Source organism: Arctopsyche grandis, chromosome 6 (assembly GCF_051622035.1).
Source record: "Arctopsyche grandis isolate Sample6627 chromosome 6, ASM5162203v2, whole genome shotgun sequence".
NCBI classification, from domain to species: Eukaryota; Metazoa; Arthropoda; class Insecta; order Trichoptera; family Hydropsychidae; genus Arctopsyche; species Arctopsyche grandis.
The window spans coordinates 7205397-7231510 of NC_135360.1; the positions used below are offsets into that span (position 1 = coordinate 7205397).

The 26114-nt window shown below is 35.4% G+C and overlaps 2 protein-coding genes across 3 annotated transcripts in view; one reads left to right on the plus strand and one right to left on the minus strand.

Annotated features, from left to right (window-relative positions):
• LOC143913074 (extracellular serine/threonine protein CG31145) overlaps window positions 1-9159 on the plus strand; it is a 149425-nt gene extending 140266 nt beyond the window's left edge. For both annotated transcript variants that reach the window (XM_077432618.1, XM_077432619.1), the window contains 5 exons: window positions 2739-2982; window positions 4306-4386; window positions 4503-4615; window positions 4695-4835; window positions 7695-9159. In XM_077432618.1, coding sequence (XP_077288744.1) covers window positions 2739-2982; window positions 4306-4386; window positions 4503-4615; window positions 4695-4835; window positions 7695-7887 — 772 coding nt within the window. In that variant the 3' untranslated portion in view covers window positions 7888-9159. The remainder of the gene's footprint in view (window positions 1-2738; window positions 2983-4305; window positions 4387-4502; window positions 4616-4694; window positions 4836-7694) is intronic.
• A 9167-nt stretch (window positions 9160-18326) lies between these two features.
• On the minus strand, window positions 18327-25278 carry LOC143913125 (uncharacterized). The gene is made up of 2 exons (XM_077432728.1): window positions 24434-25278; window positions 18327-24056 (listed from the first exon to the last, which is right to left on the minus strand). The coding sequence occupies exon 2, from the start codon at window positions 23744-23746 to the stop codon at window positions 19571-19573; it is 4176 nt and encodes a 1391-aa protein (XP_077288854.1). The 5' UTR covers window positions 23747-24056; window positions 24434-25278; the 3' UTR covers window positions 18327-19570.
• Window positions 25279-26114: the final 836 nt, after the last annotated feature.

Consider the following 26114-nt stretch of genomic DNA (forward strand, 5'->3'; position numbering starts at 1 on the left):
CTTATTTCGTCATACTGATAATTGTGCGTACAGACGTTACACCGTCAATGCTCACTTTTTATCGAATTCAATAATGCGTGCACATGATTACTAGTATACATGATAAATATGTAAAAGATTTTTCAATATCAATGGTCCCAAACAGTTTCAATAAAAACTTTGATTTGTTATTTATTAATATTCAGCGTCTTAAAAATAGTGCCATCTTTATATCAGCTGAAAAAATCGACGAAAAACCACTTCCGATACATAATTCATGGAATGGATCATTTAGTATGTGCCTCTTAACCGGTTGAGGGGGAACGATTTGGCATTTGACGTACGTACATACATACGTGACGTACATACACGTCACGGACGCGTTAATCACTTAACCGCTTTCATAATAATGAAAGATTCACTCGATCCGACCCTTAATCATGTGTAGGTACGTTTCGTCGTTAATTTTTAATGCCGCTCGCATTTCAATGTGTGCAAAATGTTAAATATGACTAACACTCGAACCGGTTGTTTGCACCGGACTATTTTTTGTTTAGTTTTTTTTTTGGTTTTGTGAAATAACAACCGATGTACAGTAATAATGGCTGCGTCTGTAAGCCGAACACATTCGTTATTCATACAACTACCGAGAAAACTAAGTGTAGGCAATAAGTAGTGGAAAAGCGGAAGCTTTCTCCCGGCCACGAGATAAGCTTTTGAAACTTGGAAAATCGTGGAAATTGCACGTATCTATTAACTTACGGGATGCGAGTCGTGAATCTAAACCGGTTCGGTTCCACTTCCATTACGCTCATAAAAATGCAATTTTATGATGTATTAACTAAGCATCTCTTAGTAATAACGTTTTTATAATTAAACATAGTTCATATTTTAAATTTGGCAAAAATGTAGTGTGTTGATATCACGTTTCGTCATTGAAAAGGGGCGTATTTTTTCCCATGCAAAAAAAGGTCTCCCATAAATGAAACCACTATATTGAGTAGAATATTAAGGAAAATCGCCCAATATATTGAGTAACATACGCCTTTGTGAGATAAAAACACTAATTTAAAGATTGGTTTTTGATTTCTTTAATTCTGATTTATATTAGTTCATATTTGAACCGGTTCAGTTTCTATCAAATTATTAAAAATTTTAATAGGAACTCTTTATTTTACTGATTGCTTTTAAAGCAGAGTTTTCCAAACTACGAACAAATTTTGACGGAACATCTGGTTATTTCGCAATAAAAAAATTCTAGAAAACAAAATATTTTCACACATTAGTTTAAATTAAAACAGGAATTATTTTCAATATTTTTTAGTTAAAGAAGAGGGGGGAGGGGCTAGTTTAAATGGAACGGTGCTTTAAAAACATTATATAAAACATAAATAGACATAGGTTTTGTTCCGTGATTCGTTTGGAGCTGGTTCGTCGACGGAACAACAATTAACTAACGCTACTACACTCGCTGCGTCTTTCACTCCAATTTCGAAAACCCCTCTACACGTCCAAGCTACAATAATAATATCAGAAATAAAATATAATCCTTATTCCAAATGTATCAAGATATAACAGGTTGTTATTATTATACATCATCTTCTATTAAGATCTTCTATTAATATTTCTTGGTGTAAACTCGATTTCTTTGAGCATATTTCCTTCATTACTGATAAAGCATACACATTTCATGGATTCCTACTCCGCTCAACAAAACCCTTTAATGATCCTTATGTACTTAAATTACTTTATTTTTCCCTTGTAAGTTCTCACCTTGAATTTGCTTCAATTATCTGGTTTTTATTTATCCCCATATTAATTGTATTGAAAAATTCCAAGTCTTTACGCTACCGTTTACTTACCTACGCCTATACTACTGTTCCCGATATTTTAAACATCGTATCCTTTAACAATCTTTCTGTCAGGCGACGACTCACTAATTCTACATTCTTTTTTAAGCTCCTATATAGTTTCCTTGATTGTCCCGATTTACTGAGTAAGGTTTATTTCAGAATCCCAGTTAGGTATTCTAGGCACTCTTTTCACTTAATCCTTTCAAAACCAATTCCCTAAAATATTCCTATCTACAGCGTGTTTATCGTAAGCCTAACGAGGAGCTGAATGACGTTGATCTATTCGGTATTTTCTTTCTTTATCATTTATTTGTCTATATGTACTATATTATGTAATTCGTAAAAATCTATAATTTAATTATATAATTATATTATAATTTATTTTTATGCATTTCTACATCTGTTGCCTGTTGATTTTTTCAATAAATAAATAAATTATGATTAAGGTTATTATTATTAATGATGCTATGATTGCATGACTGGCCTTACAAAATAAAATGTCTACATAATAATAAAATCAGACGCCGCAGGCAAAATTTTTTTCAAATATATCTAAATTTGAGATTTGAATGATAAACTTTGTAGTTGATATTTCTTATCGGAACGCTTAAACAGTTTACGCGGAATGTAATTTGTGAAAGCCTGATTAAGAGCATAGCATACTTCGAGCATAGAGCACACACCTATTTTACAATCAAATGACAGTTCATTATAAAGAGACCAAAACAATACAAGCGCACACGATTATATTGTACGCTGCGTGTACGTACATTCAAATACAATTATTCTAGTGCAGATATATGTTAACATATACGTACACGCAACGTACACCCCAACCATACTAAAAGGAAAACACCAAACATATATAACAATACATATATTGCAGTTTGATAATACCGATTGCAGGTTGCTCGGCTTCCGACGAGCCATGCCCGTGGTCGGTCGCATCCTGAACGTGACTACGGAGATTTACAACGTGGCCATCGGAGATATCCTGAGGACATTCTTCGTGTCGCCAGCCAACAATATCTGCTTCCACGGCAGGTGTTCGTACTATTGCGACACGGGTCACGCCATTTGTGGCAGCCCTGACAAGCTCGAGGGCAGCATGGCCGCCTATTTGCCCAGCAGTGACTTGGCCGATAGAAGGGTAATTATACATTTACATTTACATTTGCATACTGAATGCATGCAATACATACATACATACATATGTACGTTGAACATTCAAATCGGAAAATTTTATGACCGTTTTTTATGTATTAAATGTAATTTTGTATTAAATGTAATTTTGTATTAAATGTAAATGTAATTTTTATGTATTAAATGTAATGCCTTTAAATTTAATTTATGGTTTCACCAAAGCATTTAAAAAATGGAATAAAAAAATAACGTTTTTTTACATTATTTTAATAATTCGTAATGTCGCGTGAGTGATTTGTCCCGTGAGCGAGTTGTCGCGCGACTGATTTGTTGCATGAGTGATTTATTTGTGAGTGTAACGTCCGTGAGCGAGTTGTCGCGTGAGTGAAATGTCGTGCGCGTAATGTCGTTGAGTGAAAGGTCCGTGAGTGATTTGTTGTGGCAGCGTATTTAACTTGTACGTTTATGTATGTATGTAAATGTGTATTTAAAGATATTTTTGTTACCTCATTCGAATAGTGTTGATAATAGTGAGTAGTATGTGCCGATTTGATGAGGAGGCGTTTCAACAATGAAATCAGATAAATTGGCAAAATCTGATAGGATATTATCAACTTGGAGTCACAAATATCCAAGTCTGAAGCTCTGACTAAATTATTTTCAATCAAGGTACTCCAGGATCTCACAGTGGTTAGCACTAACGCAATCACTAAGCTATATTAAATAAATACATTTGTTTTATTATAATTTTGTTCGGATTGTGTGTATTTGATATTCTCTGGCAAAATTACAAAAACTCGAACCATATACATGCATTCATATCTAATATATAATTTCGAAAGAGACTTTGTATGTATGTAGTACATACATATGAATGTATGTATGTAAGTTTTGATTCGTAGAATTAGTGACGTTATCGAAAAAAATTTCCATGACAACGATATCGATTTCAATTCCGGATCCGAATTCCTGTTTCAGTTCCGGATCTGGATTCCTGTTTCAGTTCCAATTCAGATTTCAGTTCTGATTCCGGGTTCCAATTTCAGTTCCAATTCCCTTATATACAAAAAAACAATTCGTTTCTGATTTTTTTTTCGTTTCAAATAAATTTAATATTAAATTAGCCATGTTCAAGCGGTTTATACCGAGCGAAGCCAGGTAAAACCACTAGTATTAAATATAACACAATTATTTTCAAAAATCTATCTGTTGAATTTCAATACTAGAATAGAAAAATCTTCAAAAAAGTTCAAAATATACACAAGTATATTAAGTTTTAAATATCTATAAATACAATAAATGATCTTAACCGTTAAATCTTTCGTTTCAGATCTGGAGACACCCATGGAGAAGATCATACCACAAACGGAAGAAGGCTCAGTGGGAAACCCAAGACGATTACTGCACATTGGTAAACTACATACAAATAAATAAAACTTGTGCATTCAAAACAACATACTTCATATGTAATACAAAGCAGACAAAAGAGACCGCCATTTCGTAAAGTAAAGTACGTCCATTTTCCAGATAAAAGAAGTTCCACCGTACGACGAGGGTAGAAGATTGCTCGATCTGATAGACATGTGCATTTACGACTTCCTCATGGGCAACATGGACAGACATCACTACGAAACTTTCAGGTACCAGTTGTGGACACTTCCGGCGGTGCTACCACCACGAAACTTTCAAAATTAAACGGCGAACATCGTTCAATTTCAGAATATTCGGCAACGAGACGTTCCCCCTTCACCTGGACCAGGGCAGAGGGTTCGGAAAAGCGTTCCACGACGAAATCTCAATTCTGGCACCGCTACTGCAGTGCTGCTTAATCCGGCAAACTACTCTAAACACCCTCCTCAAGTGAGATTATTTGGATTTTTCAGCATACACTGGAAGCATACCCGAGCTTTCAGTATTATGTTTTTTATATACATGCATATATACATACATACATAAAATATTATTATAAAAATGAATTTGCATTATGTGTGTTTTTTGTGTGGTCTCAGCTGCTTATGAACGAGCTGAGTTCGCACGAGACCAAAACAAACACATCGACACGGGAATAAAGGAGTGATGAATTTTAAATTTTCCCGCGTTGTCCGAGCGCAAATAGCCTCGAGGGATTTTTCCAGATTTTTCCGGACATTACCCCACTTTGCTTTTGCTCCCTTCATTTTGTCCAAGTGTGGGATGCGATAGGGTGGATCAAAGTGTTTTTATGGTTACCCAATCAAAATATGTATTAGATATATTCATAAATATGATAAAAATTCAATCAACACTCCATACAATTTGGGAAAGTAACTTGATTTTTTTTTAATGTAAAGGCAAATGATCATCCTCATAACTAACGGTCTGATAGCAGCTAATGTCAATAAATCAAATGATGTAGTCTATTTTATTGGAGGCTTTATACAGCATGACGCAGTGCGATGCGACACAACCAATTGTAATTGAATAAAGCCATGTACACGATCAAAGCTGACGAAGGGGGGAAGGGGACCAATTCCCAATTTTATTTTATATTTTATATTATAAGGATATATCTAGAGAAAAAAATGATAAACAATCAACCGAAAATAAAGAATCTACTTTTTTTTTAATTTGTTTGTGGCCCAACTTTAAGATACGGTTGATTTTATCATTTAAATAATATATATTAACATTAAAAGTTTTCAAAAAAAATTTTTGCGCATGCTTTTTACAAACCTTCTTTACGTTTCACTTACGATTATAATTTAGGAAAAAATTTGCCTCTTATCCGATCGTTTTCATACTTTGCCATATTGCTCATTTTGGTCATCAATATAAGTAAATGGATCCTCCGTCATTACGATAGAGATAAAATATCGTTTAAGACGCGTTTTAAGTTTGCAAATTTGAAATCTGGGTGACTCCATGTAGTCTTTAGTTTTATACATAGATGGCGGTAGTAAAATAAGATTGTTGGTATTTTTATTCAAAATAATAATTTATATATCTTAATATTATATACAAAACTAAAAAAGAGGTTTGTTTTTAAAAATCTTTTTTTTACAAGGCTATTTTTTGATTCTTTTTTTTACTAGAAATTTTTAAATTAGTCTCCCTACCCCCTTCACAAAAAAATATCCAAAATCCCCAGACTTGGTTTTGATTTTGACGGCCCTGTATGTGACTACGTATGTACAGACATGACGCGACGTGAAATAAAATATAAAATATTTCAATAATACTATAAACATAGTATTATTGAAATATCTTACTTAAAAAAGTACGCAGATACATGTTGCGCACCATTTGCTTAAAACTAATACAGTGTTCTTATCGAGTCGCATCGTATCACGTCGCGTCAATAGCTCAATAATTCTCGCATACGAAAAAAATGGGTCTACGTGACGAGCCAGAATGTTAAATTACAGAAAACACAAATATCGCAAGGCAAAGATCGAAAATCGAAAGATCTTAAGTCGAAAGATCAAAAAAAGGGTGCATGGTAAACGGTACATACTCACTTAATTTGCGCGAGCAAGGTACAACAGGAACAAGAGGAACAGGCTTTTTCTCCCGTATTCTGCGCGCGCACATTAATACGGTTAAAATTTAATGGTTAGGATAGGTTAGGATAGGCTAGGTTTAATAAGGGTTGGCCTTATTCGCTTAAGATTGAGTTGGTAGGGTTAAATTTATAGAGTTTAACGTTGTAAATTCATTTTTTGATACATTCTCACTGCTTGAATTGTGAAAATATATTTTCACTTCAAATATGCTTTCACTGTAACACATACATATATACAGAAAGGCCTGACAGGTAAAACCAAACGCTCCTGGCCAATTACGAACATCGATAAACAATTATATTTTCACGTGAAATATGCTTTCACTGTAACATATACATACATATATACAGAAACGCCTGACAGGTACTACCAAACTTACCTGGCCACTTACAAATATCGATAAACAATTATATTTATACAGTATCATTGAGACATCTATGGACAAATTCGATAATACTAATCGAGAAATACATACATAAATTTTACAGAATGGGTAGCATATTTATAAAATAATCGGTGACACGACAACTCGTTCACAGATTTTCCGTAAACCGAGGATGCGCTCCAGGCATTACGTATACGGCCATCTCTTTCTCACCCCGTCTGTTCACCAAGATCTCGTTTACTATGCCATTACGTATGCAGCCATCTCTTTCACAGACCGTCTGTTATCGGTGAACAGACGGTCTGTGAAAGAGATGGCTGCATACGTAATGGCATAGTAAACGAGATCTTGGTGAACAGACGGGGTGAGAAAGAGATGGCCGTATACGTAATGCCTGGAGCGCATCCTCGGTTTACGGAAAATATGTGAACGAGTTGTCAGGTAACCAAAATAATCAACAAAATCAAGATGCTAGAAACTTGAATTTGCGAGACATACATAGGATAGGTTGCAATTTTGGTAGAATAATTTTATCAATTAAATTAGATCATTCGGCAAACTATGATAGGAAACGATTGACCTGGAGTCATATAAATATATACATATATCCAAGGCCTGGCCAGCAACACCGGGCCAGGGTATGAACCCATGACCCCGCAGTTGAAAGCATTACACGCTTTCCACTGAGAGCTGGCTAATATGTCATTGAATTCACAAACACATTCAAAACTTTTAAAAATTTGCTTTTTAATTATATTTTTATATTTAACAATATTTTTTTGTTATTATCAGGTACCACAATGGGAATAAAAAACTATCGCAGGCCATGAGAGAAACGATGTTTAGCGATCCTATAAACCCAGTTCTATGGGAACCGCACCTGACAGCCCTGGACAGGAGGGTGAAGATCATCCTGGAAGGAGTCAGGCAGTGTCTGTCCAGGGCCGAGGAGAGCGACGAGCTCTTCCTCGGCGAGTTGGCTTGATGTATATTGATCTTGTGCATTGCATTAACTGTCAAATCCGACAAAACAACATCAACAGTGTTAAACCCACAATTACTATTAGCAAACAATCGCATTTATCATGATATCTCAACTACAGTCCTGATTTTCCAAACCACCATATCGTAGCGTTCGCCAGCCTGTGCAGTTCGTTCGCCAGACGTTCGCAACGCCTATTATTTATTTATTATTTTAATTATTACATATTATATTGCCCGTTCGAATTTTAAATGCGTTGCGAATTCTAGTCAATCGATCGATCGCTCTCGCGAATCTGTGCACAGGCCTGGTACAACGTGCGATATTTATTGTAATATACATGATTTTTTTTTAATAATCTAAACGTGTCAAATATTGGGTATATTTATTCTATGTATGTAAAAAATCAGGTGTATCCCAAAAAGCCATATATCCTTCTCGCGTATGTATTATTAAAATATACATAAACTGCAAAAAATTGTTAATTGTATTGAATATTTTATATATATTTTATATATACATGTTGTTATGGAATTTAAGTGCAATTTTTTTTTTTTGTTAATTCAATCCTATTTATTTTTTATCATAAACAATATTTCTGCATAATCAAATGGTTTTACATGTAATTATTAAATAAATGCAATTTGTAAATAAATTTATAAATATTTATAGACTGTTGAGAGTGAGGAGGCATTGATTGTGAAGTTTTTTTCCAAAGAGCTCGTTACCAATTTATATAAATAATAATAATAATAAATAATTACTATTGAATGTGTGTAAATAAAATGAAAAAAAGTTGACAATTGTCGCATGCAAAAATTATAATTAAATTTTATTATTGATTTTTACTATTTTAAAATATTATAAAATCAAATGCGACACTTGTATCTTTTGTAAATACGATTTATTGTTATGAAAATAATTTAATGAAAATAAAATACACAAAAAAAATCAACTTATGCTTTTAATGTGCTCTTTCGTTTAAAAAAATTATCGTTTTGATATTTGATTTGTATTTTTTTTTTGTAATGATTAATTACGTGACTTTTTTACTACTGGTGTGTATGCTGAATTTAAAAAAATAAAAACAAAGCTTTTGCAGGCAGTAAAAATATTTAAAATGATGAAAAAAAAAAAGTGGAATTGTTCGCTGTTAAGAAATTATATTAATTTTGTTTGAATGAATAAATGTATATTCGAAGATAGGACGGATGTGAGTTTATAATAATGACTATTATTGTATACATGAATTTATAAATAAATTATTTTCTGACAATTCGCCGTTTCATTATCGAAACTTCATCGAATTATTGCGCATTCATGAGAGCGCCGATCGAACGAAATCCATACCGATTCATTCGTAAATTGCGATATAATCGAATCGAAAACTTCTCCCAATCACGCGATGGACAGGTGGATTTTTTGTTATCACAAAAAATAGAGAGGGAAAAAAATAACCATCATACAAGAGAACAATGCCGAAACGCGGGACTGTGCGGCTGAAAAAGAGGTAGACGCGAGTACGCCCCTGGAAATCAGGGGCGGCACGCGACACGCATTGTTCCAAAAAGTTTTAATCCGCAGCACAATAAAGAACCGCTCGTTCGCTTGAATGGAACGCTCGACCATTCCACTTATTAGTTTTCCTTTTGAAGTATTGTACAATACCTGATGTTCGACGAACATGTAACAAACACTACGTTTTGTACCCATTATACATATAATAATTTCATCAAAACGGAAAATAAAAACAAAATAATGCACATATATACATATAAGCAAACGATATTTCGATACGTTAATGTTATATTTATACGTTTTGCGTTGATTTCGCATTAGATATGATATGATTTTTCCCATTAAGGACAGGTGGAAAGTGAAGTGAGTAAAATTTCGCCGAAAAAATATATTCGAAGAGATGCTCGACGACGCGTAAAATCAAAATTGATGATCAATCTAGGTATCATAATAATAAAATCGTACCGGGAGAATGTTCGAGGGGGGTTGGGTAATAAAAATTTGCGTAATCAAACGTTATTGACTCTCAAAGATCTTATACGTGTATTATTTGATTTGATCTGTATGATGTATACGAGGTTTTCAGACTTCAAACGAACAAATCTAAATTTATTTTACATATATACCTAATAGGTTTTTTTCGTGTAAAATACATATGTATATTTAGTACGTATCATAATTGTACGAAAATTGACTAAGAAATAATGTATCAATAAAAATTTCATTGCAAAAACACACTGAATCGTACAGCATGCACGCGCTCATGGTGTCCAGCTGGGAAAGTCGTTTCTTCAGGCCATTATTAATTCGTATGATCTTATTTCGACAAGTTTCTCTTATATTTCTTCAAATATGGGAATCACCGTGATCACTGTCAAACCTATGTCAATAAAATTAAACTAAAAAATATCACCGAAAACACTCCAAGGGGTGAGTTTTGGAAAGATCGAAGTGGCACAGACTAAGCTTGCCAGCGTGTACATTTATGCTTTCAATATTTAGAATCGTCAAAATTGTTATATGTACACGCTATCAAATGGCCCTCTAATTTAGATCGTTTATGCAAAACTCTTACTCCCTTGAATAATGCCAGACAAATTAGCAATATCTCTTTATATTGGGTCTACGTGACGAGCCGGAATGTTAAATTACCGAAAACGCGCGCACATTAATACGGGAGAAAAAGGCTGTTCCTCCTATTCCTGTTGTATCCTGCTCGCACAAATTAAGTTAGTATGTACGTGAGTATGTACCGTTTACCATGCACCCTTTATCTTTTGATCTTTCGACTTAAGATCTTTCGATTTTCGATCTTTGCCTTCCGATATTTGCGTTTTCGGTAATTTAACATTCCGGCTCGTCGAAAAAATATTGTCGCGCAGGCGGTGGGTGGGTTCAGAATCCAAATGAAAGGCCAAAGTCGCTTCACAGTATTTATTGAATGATTCAGGAGGTCCACACGTAACCAGCGCTTGCTTCAGAATAATCTTATAAAAGACAAGTTGCTCACTACAGCTTCCCCGATCCATTTATGTACCCATTGTCTAGGCCCGTACAGTTTTAAGTGAGTCTCACGCATTCGCCCGGGTTCTGAGAATTCCAGCGGCCACTAACTGAGTCCCGTTAGGCCAATTCAGGGGTCTCCATTGTTCACCCCCGAATGCATTTCGACAGCGGATACTCTCTCTCGTGTTCCCACGTTCAAGTATGATGAATTTCATACATTAGTATTTTGAATTTTTTTTATATTATTTTAAAATACATATAAATTCTGATTTTGACTTTGAAATGCATTTGAACGCTAAATTATCTATCTATATATATATGTTACACCGAATCCATGAAATTGTCTATTACAAGCATTCGGCAAGAGAATTGCCGAATGCGTGAAGAATGCAAGCACGTTGCCCAGTTCACGGATTCCGTAAATTATTTGCCGAATGCGTGAACTGGACAGCGTGTTATATTATAACCAAGTATCAAAGTGACAGCTGAATAAGGATGTTTAATTTAGTTTAATTTACATATTATTATGTATAATGTGACTACGTACATATGTTTCACTGTTAAAATATTGATCAAAATGTATAAAAATGGCATTAATTTATGCATAAGTCATATGAGATGATTGAAACATATGTATGTAGTCATATTATACATAATAATATGTAAATTAAACATCCTCATTCAGCTGTCACTTTGACACTTGTCCACGCTGTCCAGTTCTAAAAAACAACACCGGAGCGCTGCTGTCTATTTGCCGACTCCATGCTTTGAGCAGACAAATTCTTGCCGAATACACGCATTCGCCAAAAAATTTACCAAATCCGTGAACTGGGCAACATGCTTGCATTTTTCATACATTCGGTAATTCTCTAGCCGAATGCGTGTAATAGACAATTTCACGGATTCGGTGTAACATATATAAAATTGAATGTCTGTCTGTCTCGTATAGGCTTCTAAACCACTCAACCGATTACAATGGAACTTTTGTTGTATGCATATCCGGGAAGATTGGTAATTTTGTGTAGTCAAGGAAATGTGTTCGTTGGTAACCATGTTACCAGTTGTTTTATGACGACACAGCGTTGAAGAGATGTTTAGTAGAGCTCCAACCATCACTTGAAACGAGAATGGGAACAGGAACGGGAACGGATATTGCATGCCTTATTCCGGAATTGCAACGCATGCCGGGTTCAGCTAGTTATAAAAATAAAAATAAAATAAACCAAAAAATATACATATATTACAATATGAAATAAAAAATTTATCACGGTTTGCTTGCATTGTGTATGTAACATACAACCGAAATAAATTTCTACATTGAATACATTTTTCACTTTTAATTGATTAATTTATTTTTCAATTTAAATTTCGACGCCTCATCGAAACATTAACCCTTTACCCGCCTTTCGAATTAATACAACATAAACAATGCAAGGCGAGCACTTTGCATTGTCATACGCGGCAATCACTCCACTTGTCAATTACTTAAATGTCTCTGCTAATACAACCACTACATAGATACGATACGACATTGCAAACCTCCTTCCATGCCCAAAATAACATCAATCCCTAAACTAAACAAGTTTATTATACCTACTATTGCGGAGTGATTTGTAAATAATTCTCATTGTATTATTTTGGCTCGTAGAAATAAAGGGTTTCGATGAGAACACTGTGGGTGGAGTGAAGGGAGGGGGGGGGTTTCGAGAAGGTGATGTCGTTTTCCATATGGTTTTATGGTCGACCATATTCATATCCTGGCCGCCGGAGAATAAAAGGATACAAGTCGTGCAATCACGTCACAATGGAGGTTGCCCCCCGCATCGTAAAATAAATGTATGCAAAGTTATTTGTGCCCCCTTATCTGGCTGATTTGGTTAAAAGGTTCGTCCTCGATCACCCAACCCCGGAATAAAGTAAGTATATGAACATATCCAGATGAAATTTGTCTCACATGTGAATAGGATTTTAGAGTAATCGAAAAATTTAACCGTCCTACATCTGACTCAAATTTATTTTCAAATAATATTTTAACCCATTTCAAAGAAGCTTAAGAGGGCTGCACACCAGCGCCTTGTCCATACAAACGTATTACACTTCTCCCTTCCTCAATTATGGCACTACAGAAAAATTATTTTTCAATATGCTATGGATATCCACCATTGGGATGCATCTATCGTTTTATTTTTTTGATTAGTTATTTTTAATAGGAGCTAGGAGCCGCCAAACATCTATAAAATCGTCTCTTTTTTACACCCACGAAAAGAGTCCAGCGTGCTTATTTAACGGTCGATTTAAAAAAAAATACGCGCATAGTTGCACAGAAAATATCTTTCTCATACCGATGATGATTTTTTTTATAAAATTGGTCCAGTTTCGGGGGAGAAAATTGGAGAATATGAAACCTCAATTTTGTCGATTTAAAATACGTATTATCTGGTCGAAGCGCAACTGTCGCATTCACTCAATATATATATTGATAAATATTGTCGCATTCACTCAATATATACATATATTGAAGAAAGGAACGGCAACAAAATTAAGGTTTCGGATGTACAGCCCTCTTAAGGGCGAAATAACACAAGGAAGAACGGCACGTCGTGTGCTTGGCTCCCCGCTGTGGGGGTTCTCCTACTTTTCTTCAAATAAGGGATACACCGTTATTGATAACTGCCAAACAAGGATAAAAACGTTCCGAAAACACTCCAGGGGGTGATTTTGGGACGTTGTGAGCTGGGCGTCCCTTGAATGAGTGCCAGGCATGCTACATTTTTTCGCATGTTTAAAAGTATCTAAAAAAAACCATGTACCGCGTTCCTTCCTGTGTGATTTCGCCCTAATTTAGATTCCATATTATACGAATACATATGCACATACATTAAGCCAGCAGTTTGGCTTAGTGATAGCGTATATATTTAGCACCACTGAGGTCAAAGGTTCGAGTCCTCACCATCTGCTGGTTAGATTTGGGGGTTTTGTGACTCCAAATCGATCGTTTCTCTATCAGAGTTTGCCAATTTTATCTGAACATTGCTGAAACGGTTCCTGAAAGTTGGTATTAGATCTATACCTGTTGTCACAAAATCTGCCTGTGTATAATTTGTAATAATTATACACAGTAATCTGAAATCTATAGATATCTCTATAGACATTTCTATAATTTCGTATTTATTATATGTATAAAAATTTTACACAAAAAAAAATCTACAAAACTAATCCATAGATGTCTCTATGATTATTATTTCTGATTAATTGTTATATGCTATATATTCTGATTGTATATGTATTACTGTATTTCTGATTTCTGATTGTTTATGTATTCTGTATTTCGTTAACGTACACCCGTCGCATTGGAGCAAATCTGTTATGACGAGTGTGTATTGATTTGTAACAATAAAATAAAATATATTCTGAACTTGTTTCAATCTTGTTTGATCTTGAATGAGTTTACTCACTTTTTATATTTCACTTCTAGGGGTATATTATATGTATAAATCTTCCACATAAGTACTTTTATATATACTGTATGATACATAATAACATGACGAGGTCCATCGAATGGGAAGTTTGTTTTCGCTAGCTGTCAATATCTTCGCGAGACTGCCTTGGACAGCGACTTTGACAGCGGATGCGGAAATTGCGATGGCGACTGTTATGACGGCATGCTCAACTTCATCCATATCGGCAAACAAATCTGCTGCAGAAATTAAACGTCTATTGGAGATTAAATTTGCTGCGATGAAGCTTCGAGTTACATGTCAAATGTTAAACTGTGTGTGAAGTGTCCAATAGAATGTAGTCTATCGTGTGTGTCGGTTTATTTGAATCTAAACAGTGCGCTTGGCTTAATTCAATTAATGCTTGAATGATGCCACTAACACATTGATTTATAGCGTTGATATACTGCCTGGGAAAATATTTGTCCTATTTCGTTATTATTATAGAAATTGATTTATATATATTTTTTTTTAATAAAAGTCAAATTAGTCTGCTCGCTTTTCACGCTGTATTGAAACCGGATTAAATTATGACAATTTAATTTATTTATTCAATTGTTATTTTTTTATTCAAATTTTAATTTAAGTATTTGCACGTTTTATTATATAATAAATGCGACATCAAACTGCAATTATGTAAATGATTCGCGAAAAAGAAATTTGTAAAAATTGATACAATAATAGTTGATATATAACCTAAAACGCATTGTTTATTTAAATCGAATGCAATTAAAAAAAAGCAGAATTCTACAAAAAAATCCATACACATACATTTGTATTTACTTGTACCAAAAATATTTGTGAAATTGTGACGGCAGTGGTAGATTTACTTTGCTAGGGACCCTAGGTGTTACGAAAAAATACTTCTAAACCCCCCCCCCCTCCTCTCCGCCAGTTAAACGGCCGTATTTAATTGAATGATGACGAAAACCGTGCTTATTTTCGGAAATGCGTACGTGCGTGCATAATAAACGCCCCGTTGATTTTTATTATTATCCTGCGATCTTTTGATAAAACAATAACCAGCAGCGTGGTCTAGTGGTGAATGTTAAATTATTTCGTACTTCATGTTACGAGTTCGATTCACCGCTAAGTCTCGCTGTTGGCCAGACCTTGATTTGTCTAGGTCGATCGTTTCTTATCAGAATTTGCCAATTTTTCTGATTTTCATTGAAACGATTCCTGTAAAATTGGCGTTTCCTCCCCAATTTTCTGTTGCGAACCTTTAGTTATTGTTATATCTTAGGTTTCGCCATATTGTTCACCATAGATGTCTCTGTGGTTGTTTATCGAATATAAAATTCGAATTGTTACATGAAAGCTATTCATCGTTATTTATCGTATTAATACGATGTTTGTAATATATGTATACTGACCATAGATGTCAGATATTGTTTAGATTTACATGTATCTATGTAATAATTATGTGTACCAGGAAGGCGCATTTGGGGTTTACCTGTTAAGCCTTCCTGGTATATTTGTAAAATAAAAATAAAAATAATAAAAAAATAAAAACACTTTATTTGTAAATACGTATGGAGCTTTTTGAAAATGTGATGCATTTATTCTATATTTATTTATGCTATTGTATTTTGTAAAAATCTATAATTGGGCTCAGATGTTATTTTGTTATATTTATTCTTTGTTTTAATGAATTTCTACATCTGAGGCCTGTTGATTTTTCAATAAATAAATAAATAAATATCTCAACATACATGTTACAATATTTTGCATATTGCTTTATTTTTGTTTGTATATTATTGTATTTTGATGTTTAATTTTATTTTTGTATATTTTCAAATGTTTTTCCATGTGCATGTACAGACATATGCTTAGCTATAGTGACGCCCTGGAGTATATCTGTAATGTCACTATAGCTTAATTGTAATAAATAAATAAACATTCGAATTTTTGCACCAAACAAATAAATAAAAAAACATCGGAGAGAACACAATTGACTAAATCCATGAACTACTTGAATTGAGTATACACACAATGCTTGTTCACTACTAATCGTCTGATTTAAAAATTCAAATGCTGAAAGATTATTAATATGGAATCCCTCATATTTTTTGATTTTATATTTGTAAGCCAAAATCTACATTTGAAACAATCATATTTATAAAACAATCCCATTCTAATAAATAAAATACAGTTTTCGATTCACACCATACATTAAAATAATTCAGACTACCCTGAACGATGAGATGATGCACTTGGTTTTATCCTCAGGTGAAGAGGGCCATCATCCCTCAATTCTCGGGACACGCGATCTTCAAGTAGTGAGACGAAAGAGAGGGGGGGGGGGGGTTAAAGAAGAGAGGGTGGTAAAGAAGAGGAGGGAGGGGACAATGTTTGGTAGAGACGGCCGTAACGCCGCCACCATGAATGTTTAATTTTTCGTTTTACTTGTGTGCGGCTGAAAGCATTTTTCAGCCCCTCAGTGTTTGCTCCCCCGCACACGCCGCGAATTTTAAATCAATTTGCCGCGAAAGGTCAACACCGTGGTGAAGGGGAAGGGGGTTAGAAGCTCACATATATGTTGAGTATGAGCACGCGTGCGCTGCAATGCTCGTCCGCGTTATTTATTTACGGCCAAAGCTGTCGCAGCGCCACTTTGACAGCCGGACTTGCGATAGCTCAAAATGGCGGCAACGCAAACTTTCCAAGGCACTGCATTGCATTAAAAAACACAATGCTATTTGGTCTTTCAACTTCGCATCTATTATACTTATACAAACGGTTAAATAAAATATCCAGCCTTGATTTGATTTAAATATGTACATATGTATAAAATATTAAACTTTGGCTTACATTTAGCCGCAAGTAGGTTCAACAGATTTTTACTTTACTGTATATGTAATTATATATATTTACTGTATACATATAATTGGTCTATAAATCCTACTCCTATAGAACAATAGGCTAAGATAATATACTTACTACCTTACAATAAATAAAAGTACTAATTAGCCAGCAGTTTGGCTTAATGGTAGTGTATATATTTAGCACCACTACGATCACTGGTTCGATTCGCCAATAAACTGCTGGATAGATTTGGGGGTTTTGTGACTCCAAATCGATCGTTTCTCTATCAGAGTTTGCCAATTTTATCTGATCATTGTTGAAACGGTTCCTGAAAATTGGTAATAGATCATTTCCTGTTGTCACAAAAATCTATGTGTATAATTTGTAGAAATTATGCACAGAAATCTGAAATCTATAATTTCGTGTTTATTATGTGTATAAAATTGTGCACAAAAATCTAAAAAATAATCCATAGATGTCTCTATGATTATTATTTCTGTACTCAATTAATTATTGTATTCTACGTATTCTACGTATTCTATGTATATTTGTATTCTGACCGTTCTTGTACACTCGTCGCATTGGAGCGATCTGTAATGACGAGTGTACATTGATTGATTGTAATAAAATAAAATAAAATAATTAAAACACATCATGCAAAAGAGTCTTTCAGACTGAGGGGCGGTGGCCTCATGTTGAGGGTTTTATGGGTTGAATTCATTGACCTTTAAAGGTCTGTTCATACCTATCCAGCACGAACCGGAAGCAGCAGGTATTCTGCAAGTACTGACAGTATTCTTTGGTACATCCTGGTCTTCAGAGTCCACGTTTCACATCCATGTAGCAATACTGTCCAGACGTAGCTCTTCGCGAATCTCAAACGCGTGCGACGATGATATGCTTGTTTGTTTTGCCTTCATTTTGATAAACGCTGTTGTGGGTCCATCTCTTCATTTGACCAAGTACCCAGGTATTTGAGTCTTTTGCAAGAACTCCTCTGTAAAACTTACAGTAATATAATTAAAGACCTTGCATTGAATTATATTGTAATAATATTATATATGTATGTACATAATTAAATAAGAAATAACTTTGGAAAAGACTTCGATAATGGTTTGATGTAGTTTATTGAAATGTAAAATTTGCACGTGGTGGTTCAGCGGAGCGTACGGAACACAAGTTGTCCGTACGCCGTCTGCTCGAACTCTGTCGACCGTCGCGTATTTCCGCTTGGGCCGACACTAATGCCAACTCGTCAATAATGCCAATCGACAATCAGTTAATAAGACTGTTTGCCACACGTCATTACAAAAGTCGGAACATAGTCCCACATAGGAAAACTGTTGAACAATACAGTTATTCTACAGAGTTACAGCATTACTGACGAGTCGTTTACAATAAATCATAGCTCTTAAAATAATTAAATAGAGGGTGAATAATGAAACCTTTGCCTCATCCAGTGTGAGGATAAAATCAATTTATTGGTTCAGTAATATTTCAACTTATAGGTATACCTCTGGTGAATGTTGTTTCTCTTTACATTAAAATTTTTGAAATCTCCTTTGAAGCTGTGAATAAGCATTACAAGATAAGTTTACTTTAAAGAAGAGAGAGTGGACTGTATATGGTTTAAAACTTAAGCATTCCTCATCTTGATGTTAACTTAGACAATACAATGTTGACACTGTTACAGTTGTCAAGACAGATCAGCTATTACCGATCAACTAAACTTGATTAGTGAGTGTAATGCTCCTAAGTTAACTTGATTTCATCAACAAGTAGCACAAACATTGCTAAATTAAAAGTAAATTGGAAAGTCATTCATTCATTCCTACAAGCAGGAAATGAAGGCGAACTATGATTATAGATGTCTCTACGTTACATCGAAATGTTCAGTATTATAATATTTACTTATTCTATGATTCACATAAATACTATAAACAGTAAGAGTTAACTTATGTTTTCATAACAAGAAACATAAGACCTGCGGATGACTCCCGGCAGGTTATAATTAAGTAGACATGAAATAATTTAAGATGCTCCATTAAGTGTGGCTTGGAGACTAACATTAACAAATCATGAATCTAATTTTAACTGTCAAATTTGAACAGTTTATTTTAAACTCGGATATAATCCTTCCGAGTGATGACATGAGACAAGTCTTATATTATAAAGACAAGATGATTAGATTAAATTCGGAGATATATACTGCCGAATGTTAAAATGAAAATAGCTTAAATTATACACACAACACAATTAAAGTGAATTACGGAGTACTACTATTAACATTGAATGATTTAAACTCATGATTACATCTAATAAGTAATATGAGTTGGGGGTAGTGTCTTCGGGTTAAACTAAGCTACCGAAGTTGACGGAATTGAAGCTGCTGTTTCTCCTCCCTCTTGCTGATCTTCCTTCCTGTCAAGTGGTCCTTGTGGTAGAATCGGCAATGGCGCCACTAGATGACTGGACCGACGAAACTCTCCGCTGGCAGTAAAGACGTCGACGACTCGAACTCTGCCATCTGGTCCGGGATACGATTTAGTGACTCGACCCAAGACCCATCGGGTTGGCAGCATGTGTTCCTCCTTTAACAGGACCATTTGACCCACACTCAGATTGTTGCTCGAGTCCTTCTTCCATTTGTGTCGTAACTGCAAAGAATGTAAATATTCCGCCGACCAACGTTTCCAAAATGCTGCTGTGGTCAATTGTATCTGAAGCAGATTGGCATGGACATTAGTGTTATATTTAACCTCCATTGGAAGAGCGAGTAAGGATCTGCCAATTAAGAAATGTCCAGGTGTGAGGGGTAAAAGGTCTAGTGGATCCGAAGACAAGGGACTAAGAGGACGGGAATTCATGCAAGCTTCTATTTGAGTCAATACCGTACAAAATGATTCGAAATTTAAGGTGGTGGCCTTTAACACCTTGTTTAAATGAATCTTCATGGATTTAACCGCTGCTTCCCACAGCCCTCCCATGTGAGGCGCCCTTGGCGGGTTAAACTTCCAACGAATCCCTTCGGAGGCTACATACCGTAGTAGCTTCTCCTCATGAGGACGTTCGTAAATTAATTTTACTAAATTAACGAGTTCACGACTTGCACCGACAAAATTAGTAGCATTGTCGGAATATATCGTATTGGGCCTGCCACGTCTGGCTACGAATCTTCTTAAACAATTTAAGAAATTTGAACTCGTTAAGTCTCCGACAAGTTCCAAGTGAACTGCCTTACTGGAAAAACACACAAAGACACAAACGTAACCCTTAATTATCTTAGAATTCTTATTGCAACCACTCTTCACAGGAAAAGGTCCTGCGAAGTCTATCCCCACATGACTGAAAGGAAAATTCGCAGTGGTACGTTCAAGCGGGAGTAATCCCATTAATCTATTGTGTGACAGTGGTTTATTTCTGAAACAAATGACACATGAACGCACCACTCCTTTGACAGTATTATGTCCGGCCAATGGCCAATAGGTCTGCCGCAATAACGACAGTAAGGCTTGAGTACCCAAGTGAATATATTTCAAGTGCGCATCTCGGACAATCATGTGTGTAAGTTTATGCTTATTTGACAAGATAATGGGTGACGTTGATAGAGTTGTTCCCAGAGGAAGTCTACTTCCAACACAAATTAAATTCTCGTGGAATAGAGGGGACAATTTAGCTAATTTACTGCTACTGGGAATTGGATGTCCCTTGCTCAGCAAACGATATTCCAATGGAAATGATTCCATTTGCGATAACCTAATCAAATTATTTAAAGCATCATTTAATTCTAAAGCGGACGGTTCGTTATTTTCTTTAACGTTTAATTGTTTATTCCTTAGTGGCCGACGAACATATGATAAAACTCGAAGGAGTCTTGGAAGATGAGAATATTTATCTATCCAATTATTTTCCCTCACAAGGGTAGCGTTAGTGACTACCCTTCTCTCTGGAAGATCTATTGTGATCTCAGGAGGTCTTCGAGGCCATCGTGATTCGTCTAATTTCAACCAACTAGGGCCGTCCCACCATAACGAATTATGATTTAATTGTACATTTTTGTTTTTCTCTGCTATTTGAATCTGTCGGTACATCTGCTTAATATCCGCAGTAATCACGTATTTATGGAGTCGAAAGTTGAGTAGTAAACTTAACAAATCTGATTGGACACTAGGTCCCACCATCAAAATATTATTTAGTGAGATATTGGACGTTGTCTTTGCGGACGCATCAAAAACTACACGATATTTAGTGGTAAGGCTAGACTCCTTAACCACGACGTGATGAGGTAAATAACAATGAACCTCATGTGCCTCCGGAGGTTCACACTCTGACATATGTCCTAAATTTATGTACTCTTCTAAAACTTTATTGTATTCCATTTTTAAATTATTATTGGCTAAAAAACGTCTTTCCAAAGTTTTGTGTCTTTTCTCCGCAATGTGCAATGAACTTCCTAATACTACCGGGGAATTTTTATATGGTAAAGCTACACAAAATCTACCGTTTTTATCTCGTGATGTGTGTGCTTGGAAATGTTCCTCACATCTTTTCTCCTCAAGAGATTGATGTTTTACCATAGGAACCTGGTCTATCATCCAAAAGTTTGGAATGTGACTGTCTAATTGACTTAAGCCTATGTGGCTCTTCCCTGGAGCATTATTTACTTCGGGATATGGACCAACTATTGTCCATCCGAATTCGGTATCCTTTAAGATAGGCATACCTTTTCCTAACTGGATGGTTCCTGCTTTCATAGCATGAACGCAAATCTCGGCGCCGAGCAATAAATCGATTGGCGTCGGTTTATTCCAAAGGGGATCTGATAACTTGATTCCCGCTGGTATTGAAATTAACTGTTGATCCAGTTTCACAGTTGGAATTTCGCCAGTAATTTCTGGTAATACCAAACACAACACTTTGGTTGAGTAATTAGTGGTTGAAGACCTTATGGTCACCTTGGTGATGTGACGAATGCTACTTTCTTGATTAGCGATACCTACAATTTTTTGAGAGATTTTCTCTAACTTGAAGTTATTCTTCTTAGCGAAAGATGTGGTAACATAGTTGACTTGTGAGCCGGAATCTAATAATGTGCGACCCTTAACGACCGTTCCATTGGACGTTATAATGTCTACTTGTACCGTCGGTAAAATTATCTCCCTTTGAGAGAAATGAGTAGAATGAGCATTAATTGACTTCCTTCCCGTATTATTGGAACTAAATGTATCGTCCTGATGCAACAAAGTGTGATGGTTTTGTTTGCACCTTAAGCAATTATAGTTAGACTTGCAATTTGTTATCTTATGCGATGAATTTAAACATTTAAAACACATGTTATTAGATTTAACGAATTCATTTCTTTCCATACTGGATTTTGCTTTGAATTTATCACATTTGCCTATGAAATGATTATTTCGACAGAATGCGCATGCGTTTACCTTACTTGATGGGTTTTTGTTCGCGACATGAGTTCTCATGATTCTTTGACGACTATGAGGGAATTCCTTCACCGTAGTTACAGATGCAGTAGATTGTAATACATTACATCTATTCTGCAGAAACGTTTCTAACTTCTCGTACGGTGGCATTTCTCTGTCAACCAGAGATGTTTCCCAGTCCTTTAATAAACTAAATGGTAATTTCCTTAGAACTAAACATGTTACCCATGGATCTAAAATTTCTCTCGCGTAACCCAATGATTCAATGTTTTTAATACACACCGTTACCTTATTTAATAGATCTCTCAATTCGATATGTGATTCCTTTGTGATTAATTTTAAGTCACAAAGTGAGTTGATCCTAGTTTTGAGATTAAGTCTTGGTAAATTATATTGCTTGTCTAAAATACTCCAAGTTGTTTCGTAATTGTCTGAGTTAATATCTAACCCTGAGACAGCTGCTAAAGCGGGACCGAGTAATGATTGATGCAAATATAGTAATTTAGTGACATTAGAATATTCAGGTTTATTTCCTATTATATTTTTGAAGGTTTGTTGAAATGATTGCCATTCAGATGGATCTCCCTGAAATGTGGGAATAGTCAACGTCGGTAACTTATCTCTAGCAAATTTAATTGTTGTTTGCTCTACTTTTAGTTGATTATTTTGAATGGATTGTCTATCTAATGTCGCTTTAAGATTTTGAATTGTCATTGAAATCATGTCGAACTCTTCGTCTATTTGATCCGCCTGCTCTATATCTGTGAGGTTATCTAAATACTCATAATGGAGTTTTCGGACATAATCGTATGCTTCTTTAATGGTTTGATACTGGCCTTCATTTATTTCGGAGGTTCTTTCTATTTTTCCCTTTAGTCTTTTTAACGCGCCCGAATACCTTAATTCTATTGACGCCATTGTAACTTCTACTTTATTTTCTTTCGCTAATATTTCTATCGATTGAGTCTGACTTCGAGTCTGATGTATTCTAGAGCTTGACCTGTCTCTAATAGGTTCTACGTCCCTAGTTGGATTTCGACCTTTATGCGACTTGGAAGTCGAAGCTTCTATTTCCTCGTTTTCAGCACTTGACATTTGTTTCAGAAAGTTGCACTATTTCGTCTCATAAATACAGTTATTCTCTACTATAGCTGTCAATTGAACTATTCGTAGAGATAAGGTAATAATATTCAATGATTAACCGTGAATCTTAATATTCTACTTTAACTATTATCACCAGAATCTATCCAACATATTTTGGAAGAAATAACAACCCTAAATTGGTGGGTGCTTGATTTAAACCACTTTGGGGCTACAAGTCTTGTGATTTATTTTAAATCACCACTGTTTCATCACACATTATGAAACAAAGAGATCTACCGATGTATGAATATGCCGGTATGTACTTGATTTAATCCACTTTGGGGCTACAAGTGTAATTCCACATTTATTGTGGAGGGGGGGGGGGGGAGGGTGTTTCTACACACATTAAGAAACAAAGATTTACCGATATGAATATACCGGTATGTACTTGGTTTAAGCCACTTTGGGGCTACAAGTATAATTCCACATTTATCGTGGAAGGGGGGGGGGGGAGGGTGTTTCTACACACATTAAGAAACAAAGATCTACCGATATGAATATACCGGTATGTACTTGGTTTAAGCCACTTTGGGGCTACAAGTATAATTCCACATTTATCGTGGAAGGGGGGGGGGGGGAGGGTGTTTCTACACACATTAAGAAACAAAGATCTACCGATATGAATATACCGGTATGTACTTGGTTTAAGCCACTTTGGGGCTACAAGTATAATTCCACATTTATTGTGGAGGGGGGAGGGGGGAGAAAGTTTCTACACACATTAAGAAACAAAGAGATCTGCCGGTATATGAATATACCGGTATGTACTTGGTTTAAGCCACTTTGGGGCTACAAGTATAATTCCCCACGTGCTTTGCTAATTTTACACTACATCTGATTTTACACTTTTAATACGAAATTCGATGCGACCGATGAAACATTCCTTCGTAGCGCGATATTATTTTATACAATCGCGTTAATTAATTGTTATACTTTAAAACATATTTTAAAACTGACCTACCCACATGATTGCCTTTTGAACAGATTGCCTGAGATTGAATACATTCACTTACTTGAATATCCTTTACGATGTTTATGTGATCGTTCCGATAATTTTGGATTACCTCTGTGTCCCATGCGTCTTTGTAGGTTATGTTTTTATTTATATATTTTCTGCGTCAATCACGCGGTCATGTACCTCTGTACATCAATCAATATATTGCTGAAATAGAAGCAAACATGTTATTAGTATTGGAAAGGTATGGATAGTAACAAAGGAACGATACCGATTTCTTAATTGACATCCATTTTTTCTCGACCACGTTTTTTCCTATTGGTTTGTCCGTTTGGTGTTGTGGCCTAGGTTACTGGTGTCCGGTTCGAAGTGACCATCATGGAAAAGACTTCGATAATGGTTTGATGTAGTTTATTGAAATGTAAAATTTGCACGTGGTGGTTCAGCGGAGCGTACGGAACACAAGTTGTCCGTACGCCGTCTGCTCGAACTCTGTCGACCGTCGCGTATTTCCGCTTGGGCCGACACTAATGCCAACTCGTCAATAATGCCAATCGACAATCAGTTAATAAGACTGTTTGCCACACGTCATTACAAAAGTCGGAACAAACTTTAAATAAATAAAGAAATTAGTTTACGTTATTTCAATGTTACAACACATTGCACGAATGCGACAGCATGCTCCGTTCTCGTAAGTTACTGCATGCAGCAATTATTGTTCGTCCTTTCCTGACGGATATGATATTAATACAAACTTGTTCATACTTTAAATAAGAGCGCGTTTTCGGCTTGGTTAAGCCAATTTGGCTAAGATGCTGCAGTACCACAATAATTAGCCAGCAGCATAGCTCGGTGGTTGGGCGTTTGCCTAACACCGAGAGGCACCGGGTTCAATCCCGTGAGTTGACCTCGATTAAAAAGAATGTATTCTGAGTATGTCTGTAATGCTGCTGGTTATACTTGGATATTTGTGACACCAAGTCGATCGTTTCCTATCAGAGTTTGCCAATTTTTCTGATTTCATTGTTGAAACGGTTCCTGCATTAAATTGGCTAAAAACCATCCTACTTACTAGTTCACCACTATTTGAGTATAATTAATGTACAATAAAATGTATGTACAGGTTTAAAACTCATAGGTGTCTCGTTAATTTCCAGTTTTTCAGTGACTCGTAATTCAATGACAGGTAATAAAAATAATGCATTATTTGTAATTATCCAGAAAGGCGCATCGGGGTTTACCTTTTAAGCCTTCCTGGTATATATGTATATAATAAAAATAAAATATTGTAGACAACATATCGTTAGAGGTACAAACATCATCTCAAAGGATTTGATAAAGGTTGACAGAAAAGTTACATCATTT

Coding starts and splice junctions, on each gene's coding strand:
- LOC143913125 (XM_077432728.1), bottom strand. CDS start 23,746: ATGTCAAGTGCTGAAAACGAGGAAATAGAAGCTTCGACTTCCAAGTCG.